Source organism: Grammomys surdaster, unplaced genomic scaffold (assembly GCF_004785775.1).
Source record: "Grammomys surdaster isolate TR1022 unplaced genomic scaffold, NIH_TR_1.0 309, whole genome shotgun sequence".
NCBI lineage: Eukaryota > Metazoa > Chordata > Mammalia > Rodentia > Muridae > Grammomys > Grammomys surdaster.
The window spans coordinates 740,826-751,291 of NW_021604728.1; the positions used below are offsets into that span (position 1 = coordinate 740,826).

General features: G+C 52.0%; 1 protein-coding gene across 1 annotated transcript in view; it reads right to left on the reverse strand.

The window, feature by feature from the left end:
• The window catches only part of Ttc28 (tetratricopeptide repeat domain 28), a 63,939-nt gene that overhangs the window by 45,660 nt on the left and 7,813 nt on the right, over positions 1-10,466 (reverse strand). Inside the window, exons 5-6 of the mRNA XM_028777410.1 lie at positions 8,531-8,749; positions 6,674-6,839 (exon numbers count right to left, since the gene is read on the reverse strand). Of these exons, the coding sequence (XP_028633243.1) occupies positions 6,674-6,839; positions 8,531-8,749 (385 nt within the window). The remainder of the gene's footprint in view (positions 1-6,673; positions 6,840-8,530; positions 8,750-10,466) is intronic.

Below are 10,466 nucleotides of genomic sequence, written 5' to 3' on the forward strand. Positions count from 1 at the left end.
AGGACCTTTGCTCTTTCCTAAGAGTGGTCTCTTTCCTTAGGGCTGCCTGGAAATAGTCTGACCCCACAGGGTCCCTTAGTTATCAGGGAGACCCCGAGTTGGTTCTGTCTGGCACTGCTTATTAACCTCGTATCGCCACCGCATCTGTGTACATCCATCAGAAGCAGGAAGGACATCTCGACAAGTCCTACTATGGAGTGGGTACCAGAGGGGCGTCCCGTGCTCGCCTTGGAGTGGGGCTTGCAGTGTAGCTGTTCACTTGAGTCCCCTCACTGCCCATGTGATTGTGGTCTGCCCACCACATGGTGAGTGTCCAGGACACCACTGTGCATGGCATTCACAAGGGGTACAAGTAGGTAGGGAGAGGGCAGAGACCCTGTGAGTGTGTCATGCTCTGTGCACTGAGCCCCACTAGCCTCGCCTTACTGATGTGCGCTCAGGAGAAGCCATGGCTCCCAGTCCAAGCCTCCAGTGGATGGTTCTTGCCCCCTCACTTCTCCATTTGCTCAGTGTCCTCAGGCCTTCCTGCCCACCTGCATTATCAATTTGGGGCTCTATGTGCTATGTTCTGCTAAACCTGCCCGGGGTGGAGGGAGGCGTAGGTATGGGTTAGACCCTGCAGCCATCCTCTGCTTCAGCAAGACTAGTCTACCTGTGTAAGCTTTCCTGCCTTCATCATCTGCAAAAGACTAGAAGAGGCTGTGCCGTGCAGGGTGGGATACAGGAGATCCCATGACGGAAGGAGAAGAAGTCAAATAGCAAAGTCAAGCTCACTGGAGTCCACACATCACAGAGCAGGCTGGAAGCCTTGGAACCAAGCAAGACGGTGCAGACGGTACGGAGGAGCAGAGGGCCAACCTCACCTCCAGACAACACCATTCTCCCCGCCTGATGTGGAGGCAGGTGGGCTGGGGACATGGCTCAGTGGGAAAAAGCTCCCGCGGCTCAAGTATAGGGACCACTGAGCATGGGGACTCAGATCCTCTGAGGCCACACTGAATATCTGTAACTCCAGTACTTGGCTGGGTGCTGCCTCCAGGCAGCATGTGTGGACCGGCACAGCTCGGATGGGGCTTGAGATAAAAAGCCTTTGATTACAGAAGAACTTATACTACAGGAGCCTAGAAAAGCATGGAGAGATGGAGAGAGGATCCTGACAGCGCTCGCTTACCACGCCTGACATTTCATTACAATGAGGGGCACACCCCCACTAGCAGGGTTGTCTGTGCTTGCAGGGTACAGTCACGGCCTCCGGAGCCCTTCCACCCAGGTACCATCACATCTAGTTATCAGTCAGAGTCCCAGACTTCCGCAGCTCTGTACCAGGTGCCCTGGGAGTAACTTCCACACAGCAAGCCTGGAAGGCTTCTCCCGGCAGGGAAGCTCGGCCAGGGTAAAGTTCTTACCAGGCACTAGGCACAAAGCCACTCTCTTACTAAACCCATGTTTGGACAGTCTTAACCTCCCTCTCAGTTTGTCTAGAGTGCCAAGAAACTGGACTCTGGGTCACGGTTCAGAACCTCGTGACCTGGTTGAATCTGTGTTATTTCTGCATTACCTGGGTCCTGTCATCAATGAGGACTGTGGGTACCACACAGGATGACGGCGGCAGGAGATGGCGTCCTGACTCTGGTGGGGGTGCTTATGAGTCATGCTGGCTGAGGACCGGACTCACATGTGGATGTAACAAGGTTGAGAGCCTCTTTCTGTTCTTCTTTCGTGGTTTTTTAATCACAAAAAGGTGTCATCTTTTCCCCATCAGCTGGGCTGAGGGGTGGGGCTCTGCCCTCCTGTCAGGTGCATTGTATTAATATCTCCAGGTTTTAAAGCAGTCTTGCATTCTGGAAATCAGTCCCATTTGGCTAGGGCTTGGCATCCTTTCCATGTGCTGCTGAATTGGTTCTGGTGTTTTCTGAGACATTTGTAGCCAGAGCACAGACATCGGTTCATAGTGTCCTGTGGCATCTGGGTTGTTCTAAGGTCTGGGTAACTCTGACCGTACAAATGTGTTTGTCCTGACTCCTCCCTTACAAGTGCGTGGGTGCCTTCGAGAGCGGATGCTGTCTTCTCCTCTGTTAGGTAGCACTGTCAACACTGAAATTGTCTGGCCTTGGGCTTGCCCCTGCTAGAAGAGCTGGGCACTGGTTCAGTCTCTTCAATACTTTCAGATCTGTCCAGATGCTTTATCTCTACCTTAGTTCCATGGCAGCTTGTTCAAAATTGAATTTTATAGGGACAGCCCATGGAATTTACTTATGGATTAGTGAGCAGGGAGGGAAGGATAGGAAGGACGATCCGTCCTGTCTTCAGACGCCTGCTCTGTGACAGCACAAGATAAAGATAAAGCACAGGGTGCAGTGGGGACCCCACAGGCTCAGACTCACACTATGGATCCTTGGGAAGCAGCCTGTTTTGTCTTTCCCCTCTTGTCATCATGTTGAAATCTGAGCAGCTATGACAGTCTGCAGACAACCTTCATAAGAAACCTTCCCTCCTGAGGGGAAGGGGATGTCATCTGACCCTCACCTGAGATTCCTGCCCCAACCCCCATCTAGCCCTCAAATGCATATGGTGTGGGGTGCTATTGTATACAGAAGGTGGAAGGCTAACTGGCACGGGGACACCAGGGATGCAGCTTTCATGAGCTGCCATCCATGCTGAGATAGATCCTTGGTGATATATCTGTCAGAGTCACCTGTGGCCCCTTTGGTGGCCCAACAGACTCACTGGTTCCCGCAGAGACTTCCATGTTCTGTTGGCATGAGGAGACATGTTAGTGTGACATTAGAAGTCACTACAGCACACTCGGTCGGAGGTGTTCAGAGCTCAGTGAGATGGACAGCTGAGTGAGGTGCAGTGGTGGAGGCAAGGGGCAGGATGGGACAGCGGAGGGCGTGGTCACCGAGGAGAGTGTGATCGCTGAGAGGGCGTGGCTGCTGAGGGGGCGTGGCCACCAAGGAGGGTGTGGCCACAGATAAGGGCATGGCTGACAAGGAGGGCGTGAACATTAAGGATGTGGCCGTTGAGGAGGGTGTGCTCGCCAGGGAGGGTGTGGCCTCTGAGGGGGCATGGCCACTGAGGCAAGCATCTCGTTCAACGCGGACAAGAATGGAAAATAAAACACATCTACTAGGACCAGATAAGATGATGGGCTCCCAAACTTGTGTTTATTTCCTTGTGCGGTAAAACTACAGGAAGGTTTCTGTGTTTTCTTTTGGATGGACAGCAGAGGTTTTTTTGTTTGTGGTTATTCATTTCTATCTTAAGAAATAACATCTGGTCACTGTAAAAACCACACACAAACACGCAGGACAACCTGGAAATGATGAAAACAGTGTAAGCACAGCCAGCATCCCTCATCCTACCGTCTATGTGCTTCTCGTGTGCGTCCGAGTCTTGCATACGCACATGTCACTCAGTATGAAACTACAGTGTATAATTTGGTATTCTACTTCTCATCTGGTATTCTAGCTTCCAGATGTACAGCTTTACAAACTAGTACTGATTTTACAGAGGAAAATCCACACACACAGACCTTTCTGCCGTCTCCACGAAACTCACAAAATGCAGACACACTGCTGACAGGGTTATCCCAGGCCTCGGGAAGCCTGGGTTGGGAGTTCAGTTACCCAGCTACTGAGGGCAGTCCAACAAAATGGCCACTAAGCAAGAAGCCACTAAGCAGAGGACTCCACTGCTCACTGACTCGGGAACACAGGAACTGCCAGCCCTGCCCCACTCGCTGCCCGGAATGGAGTGCAGAGCTTAAACTCCAAAGACATTCTTCTTGTTGTTTCTCTTTTTTTCCTTTTTGGTTTTTTCAGACGCCTCAGCTGTCCTGAACTCACCTGTCACCAGGCTAGCCTTGAACTCAGAACTCAAAAGAGATCTGTCTGACTCTGTCTCCCGAGTGCTGGGATTAAAGGCGTGTGCCACCAAAGACATTCTCTAATTGAGACTGTGGGGAAGCAGCATGGCTCTCCCTCTAACCTCAAGCAATGCCTTATTGGAAGTCAAAATCAGATTTCTTCTTTTGCATGTTTGGTTTTATAGAGGCACGTGACAATGAGGATGAGGTGACATGTATGTTTTCAATGGGCTAAGTTTCACTGATGGCTGGTTTGGCTTGATGTCACCTGACGGTGGTCACTCAGTTGCTATCAGAAAAGGGCACACTGGACGGTTGTTTCCCATGCTTCCGTAGGAGGGTTCACGCAGCAGGTCCCATCCGGGTACCTCCATGCATTTATCATGCTCCAGGCCTTGGTTTGAAACCTTGGCTGACATTTTGAATTTGCCCAAGAAAGGCTTCATCTCTTGAGTGAACAGTCTCAGCTCAAGGGGGCTATCCAAGCCAGAAAGAACCCTGCCACTGTGGATAGTTCCTGCTCAAGAGACCAAACGGTCATCACAGACTCTGAAAGGTCTGTCTCCAAAGGCATTATGTGTTCAGGATACGGTGACCTCAGAAGGATGTTTCTCACTATGGTCTTCTGGAGCTCTTGGTGCAGGCTACCCTGCTCAGAACTTATTGACACACTGGTAGTCCATTTGTACACTCACTAGGATTTTGGACTCTTTATCACCCTGCTGCTGACCATACTGTAGGTTGGTGAGTGGGCTGTGTGCCCTGGTTATGATTATCCCAGTGTCTAGCACAGAGCAGGGACCTGCGCTAAGCAGCTGCTCCAGTCCTGGGGTGTAAAGACAAGGGCACAGTGCCCTCATGTGTACTGTGGCAAGAGCCTTGCACCACGGACTCCAGTCTCCGAGTCCCCTGAGGCTGTGAGAGATGGACCCTGCCTGGTTTGCCCGCTCACCCTCCCTTCTGTGTCTCCTCTGCTACCCCGCTCTTCACCCTGTGTTTCACTTTAAGCATGCAGTGCTGAGGGCCAGGGAGCAGCCCAGTCACCCGGCACACGTGCTGTACAGTCTGCAGATGCAGCTTTGCCCGTCTCTGGTCTGACCTAGTTTCTGGGCATTTATGATTCAAACCTCAGAGGGCATTCATACTTTTGTGTCTTTGTGGTTGACCACACTACCAACCCCCGTGGTCACCACAGCACTGCCCAAGGCCAGAGACAGGCCGGCCTGAGATTCCCAGCAACCACAGTGCCTGTTCATCATTTTTCATAAAAACAGAAGCTAGAGAACGACATTTGTATGCTTTCCTATTTCCTCAAAACAAGATACTAATTTTGATAACGAAGAACGGATTGGTGAGGGCTAGACTGTGTGGGCTCTCACTCGGACACCAGCACACCTGACCCTCCCTGTGACACTGACACGGTTGTACATAAGTCTGTTTCACTTGTGCCACAGATGTCGGTTGGACAGGAGCTCTGGACCAGGGGGCCGTTCTATCCCCTTCTGACCTTGATGCTACATTGCCCAGTGGTTATTCTGTTTCTCATGGAAGATCCCCTCTATAAGTAATATAGGTGCCCCAACAAGCGCCTATACATGGAGCCAGGCAAAGTGCCCACAGGACCAGAGACACCCACGGCTCCATGGTTCTGGGCCATTTGAGACAAAAGTAGAGGTTCTGCCCGACTCAACACTGACTGCCATGGACCAGTCCCAGCCACTGAGGACTCTGGACTGCTCGTGCTGTGGACTGCTGTCCTCTGGGCATAATATAGCTAGTTCTGTCTTCATCAGAGACTACAGTGTCACAGGATGAGTTCTGGTATGCTCCCTTGTGGAAACAAGACCACTGGTCCCTCTCATGAAACTCCAGCCGTTCACTCTCCTCCACTCCCCCACTGGCTGTAAGTAACCCTGCCCTGCTGCACGTGACTTGGGAGGAGAAAATGACACTGTCACCCACAGTCCTGTCTCTCTCTGGGATACATGTGGTGTACGGATCACAGGTTGGATGTGCCCATCTAGAGTACACAGGAGGCAGGAGGTAGCTGAAGTGGGATGCTTGGGTGACTGTACAGCTCCTGGGGACAAGCCATGACCTTGTACGGATCTCATTCCCCATGTTCTGTGAGGCCGCCGGGTAAACTCTGTAAGTCGCACTTCTGGACTTGGGTGGAATACATTTGTTGCTGGTGCCCTACCTGGGTTGAGTAGATGCTATTCAGGCCTCCCTTGGAGAAGTGCAATGTTTCTCACCACTGGTGACTTGGGCGCTTGCAGTCACCCCCTTGTGGTCTCTTTTTGAGGGAAGTGTTTAGAGGAAACCATCTCCCACTTGCAAGCTAATCCAGCATTGTAATAAACTCATTCCTTTTCACACCCTTTGTAGGAAGCTGCCTCTGTCCCCAGCTCTGATATCTGGGAGGCCAGCCCTCTTCACTTCCATCCTCCAACATGCACATCTGTACAGATTCTGCGTCAGCCACAGCACAGACTCAGTTTACTGTTTATAGGCTAATGCTGCCTCTGTGTAAGTTGGCTGTCATGTTACCTGCACAGCCATGCTTACGGTCGCTGCCGCATCCTGCTCAGGGGATCCACATCTCTGAGGAGGTCCTTCCCTGCTCAGGGGATTGTAATAAAAGAGAAGAGAGATTGCCCACGCATGGCAGACCCTTGGCTGTCTACTGTAGAGACCAAGCACCTGAGATTCCCATAAGGTTTCTTCTACTATTTCCTGCTCCAAAAATCTCCCATGAAAACCCACCCAAAATGGAACAACGATGAACTAGGCACAGCCTCCTACCTGGAGTAGTAAGACTCCACCCCCAGGGCCTCCCGGACACTGGCGATGTGCTGCTCCAGTGTAGAGCTGGTTGCTACGGGCAATGTTGCACTGCTGCCGGCTTGGAAATCACTGGAACTTTCTACCGAATTATCACCCAAGTAATGTTCGTGAAACTTCAGGATTCCTGCAACAAGGCAGACATAGCAAGGTCACGAATAGTTGGGTAGCAGGAGAGTTTGGGCAAAGGCAGGAGAGGGGAACACGGTGCCACGTGGCTTCTTTGCCAAGCACGCTAGGATCCTGGGGTTTCAGGCTTCTTGAACAGGGGCCATGCCTGCTCACGGTACACACAATCAAGCCACAGGCAAGCTTCTGATGACACATGCAGAAGCCCCTGGATGTGGATTGCTTTCTGTGCACTTTCAGAATGATGCTCTGGGGAGTCCTGCTTCATGATCTGCGTGCAAGTGTCCAGATCAAACCCTTGAAGGGCCTGAAATCCTGAGCAAATCTGGAACTAGCCAAGTGGGAGCTCTCACCAAAGACCTTTTATTTCATAAAAGCAGACCACAATAAGCATGTATTCATTCTGAAATAAAACCAACTGGTCAATGGCCACTAGCGGTTTAAGGGAGGGAAAAGATGGCCTGTGAAATGAAGGTGGCCCACAGTGGCTTCCTGGCAATAAGCTCGGGCTGAGTCCTCATATGGCAATGGGGTGTGCTGGCCCTCTGATTGGATCACAGCCCTGGCAAGAGCTTCAGTCTCATTAACGGCAGAAAGAAAAAAAAAAAGGGCACAACAGGCGCCTCGTTACACTCGGCTCATTGTCACATGATCTGGGTATGCCACCTGTCAGGCATGTCCCCAACAATGCAGCTGCCGCAGAGGTGGCACCTGACATTTGCCGGCTGCCAACTCCGTCCACACGGGCGTGAGCCCCTCTTGGGGACAGGGGTGTGGACATCGCTCATTAGTGCAGGAAAATCGTATCTGAAACCCAGCGAAGGGAGGTGGGAGGGAAGGCTGAGGATGCTGTTTGTGGGATGTCCAAGTGAACATGGCTGAGCGTGTGTGAGATGGGGGATGGTCCTGCGGACACAGAGCAGGTACAGAAGCTGATGCCTGACACCTTATCCTCTACTGCAGATGGAGGGAGAGGCGTGTCACGTCTCCCTGGCAGCTGAACTTTTTACAGATAAGCGAGAAGCCCGTTTTCCAAGATTCCCAATTATAAGACTGGTTTCTCCAGTCAATAAACTCTAATTGGATCTGGTGTGTCCCCAGCATGGTGAAGCCATCAGCATTTTATTATGCAAAAAATACGGCCCCTTAGCCAATTAGTAGTTTTGTATTCAGGGGAACTATTACATCCTGCATGCTTAGTGCTGATTTAACCAAAGACGGTTTTCACTTCTAAAGCAGATTTTTTTTTTGATAGAACTAGGAAAGCAAACAAACAAAACCCAGAAAACAAACAAAAAACCCAAACCCAACACCACCAACAAAAACCAAACTGATCCTGTCAAACTCAGAAATTCAAGCTTACGATTTACTTATAAACCATGAGAGTCATCAATCGCTTTGGTGTGTTAATGTTACCAGGGGCCACAAGAATCAAGTCACTCATGGCTGGTGAGCAGCTGCCTACAGATCCGTGGCACTTCGCCCTTCTCTTGGGTTCCCATGTTAGGAGTGTTCCCATCTGATGGATAAGGAGATACGGCTCCTCGGCCTGCTTTATTAGTAGGATGCCCCACCATGGATATCCACTGCGGATAAGGTTTTCCTTCATCTGTCCTGTGTGGCGCCCCTCAGCAACCCCCTCGGCCTTCCTCCACCTCCTCACTCCCTGAGCTTCAATAGAGACCTTACCTGCTCCAGGAGCAAGCAGCCAGCTGTAGAGGTAGCCTGCGGCCAGGGAGTAGTACAGCACTAGTCCCCGCTGGGCATTAACCACCTCTAAGATCTGATCGATGGTGATGGGTGAGTAGGGGTCGGAGTCCTGTTGTCCGGTCTGTCTTTCCACCAGCAGGTCAGCAAATGCCCTCGTCCGGCCTCTTTCTGCTACTGCCAGGGCTTCATCATGGTGGCCTAGGAGACAGAGGGACGGTTGTGCTCACTTGGGGAGCAGCTGAGTATCCATCTGATTTGGAGGAGACCCACGGCCTCTGTGCCAGCTGTGGTAGAATTTCGGGTACATGCCCAGAAAGAGGGATTCTGATAGCTGCCCACTGAGGTCAGTAGATTCAGTGAGGTCCTGACTGTGGAGATGTTGGGGTGTTATTACAAGGGAGGTGCCTTTGGTGCCATTAGAGCTGAGAGCCTGTGGCACTCTGTGCTCCTATCATCCCACTGGGCAAGGGCTGAAGCCTCTGAGTTCCCTGTAGATCTTAAGTCGCTTCTTCCCCAAGCTTTCCTGCAACCTTTCAGTCTGCCTATTAGCCCCGCCTCCTCTTAGGGCTGTGCACGCCTGTTCCTGCTGCCTGGAAGCTGATTTGTAACAGCTCGAAGCCACATGAGGGAGGCACTGCAGAGGACAGACTTCAGGGTAAATACCAACATGGAAATGTTGCCAGAGCAAGGGCTGAGGAGACAAGGCTGAGGCTGGGAGCCCAAGCCGCAGCTCCAGTGCCTACAGAGGCTTCACCCCGTGGTTCAGGCAGCCTTACAAACAAGGAGCGCATGTGAGTGCATGCAAATACTCTCCTTTTCTCTATTGACTTATTAACTGCAACAGCAGGAACGGTTTCTGCACACACTGGAAAATTATCCCCAAAGTGCTGGACAGGCTTAACAGTGTGATCATTATAGGCAGTAAAGGACAACCCAGGCAAGATCCCAGCCCATGCTTAAGAGGAGACCTGAGCATTAGATGCGTGGGAAGGAAAGGTGGGTAGAAAGGCTTGAAACGTCCAACTCGAAGCATGAACGCTGTGATGTCTGTCTGTCTTCACTGCCACCTTGGCTGGTTTGGGGCATCACCTAGGAGCCAGCTCTGGGTGCATCTAGAAGGGTCTTTCTTTTGACAGACAAGGGGAAGCCAGCTGAGGGCCAGCATTCATGTCTTTCTGCTTTAGGACTATGGTGTGAGGTGACTACTGCCTCCTGCTCTCATTGCCACGTCTCCGCCCCCCCCCCCCCCGGTGTGGACTGCATCCCTAAAATGATAAACCCTAATACATCGTCTGTGACTCACTTTTCTCGGGTGCTTTGTCATAGCAAAAGCAACGCATACAAACATCTTCCTGGATGTGGCAGGCAACGGAAGGGCCAAGAAGGGGGACACTTTGGACACTAAAGCCCAGGACAGGGTGACTGTGGACTGCCCTGCTGCCTTTCAATGTGCAGGCTGGGGGTGGGGTGCGGAAGGGCCCTGACTGTGTGTGGCACAGCCTGGGATATAGGCCCACAGAGTATGAGCAATCGGCAGCAAGAACGCCATGGCTGAGGAGACAGAAGTGGCAGGTGTCATCTCACCACATAGCCTGAGTGAGGCTTGAAGTACATGTTGGTGGAGGGACACCTGGTGTGTGTGTGTGGGGTCTGTGGGGGAGGGACACCTGGTGCAGGGGGGCATCTGTGGGGGAGGGACACCTGGAGCATGGGATGGTCTGTGGGGGAGAGACACCTGGTGCAAGAATCTGTGGGAGAGGGACACCTGGTACAGGGAGGGTGTCTGTGGTGGAGGGACACCTGGTACAGGAGGGGGGGGTCTATGGTAGAGAGACACTTGGTGCAGGGGTCTGTGAGGGAGGGATACTTGGTGCAGGGGTCTGTGGGGGAGGGACACCTGGTGCAGGGGTCTGTG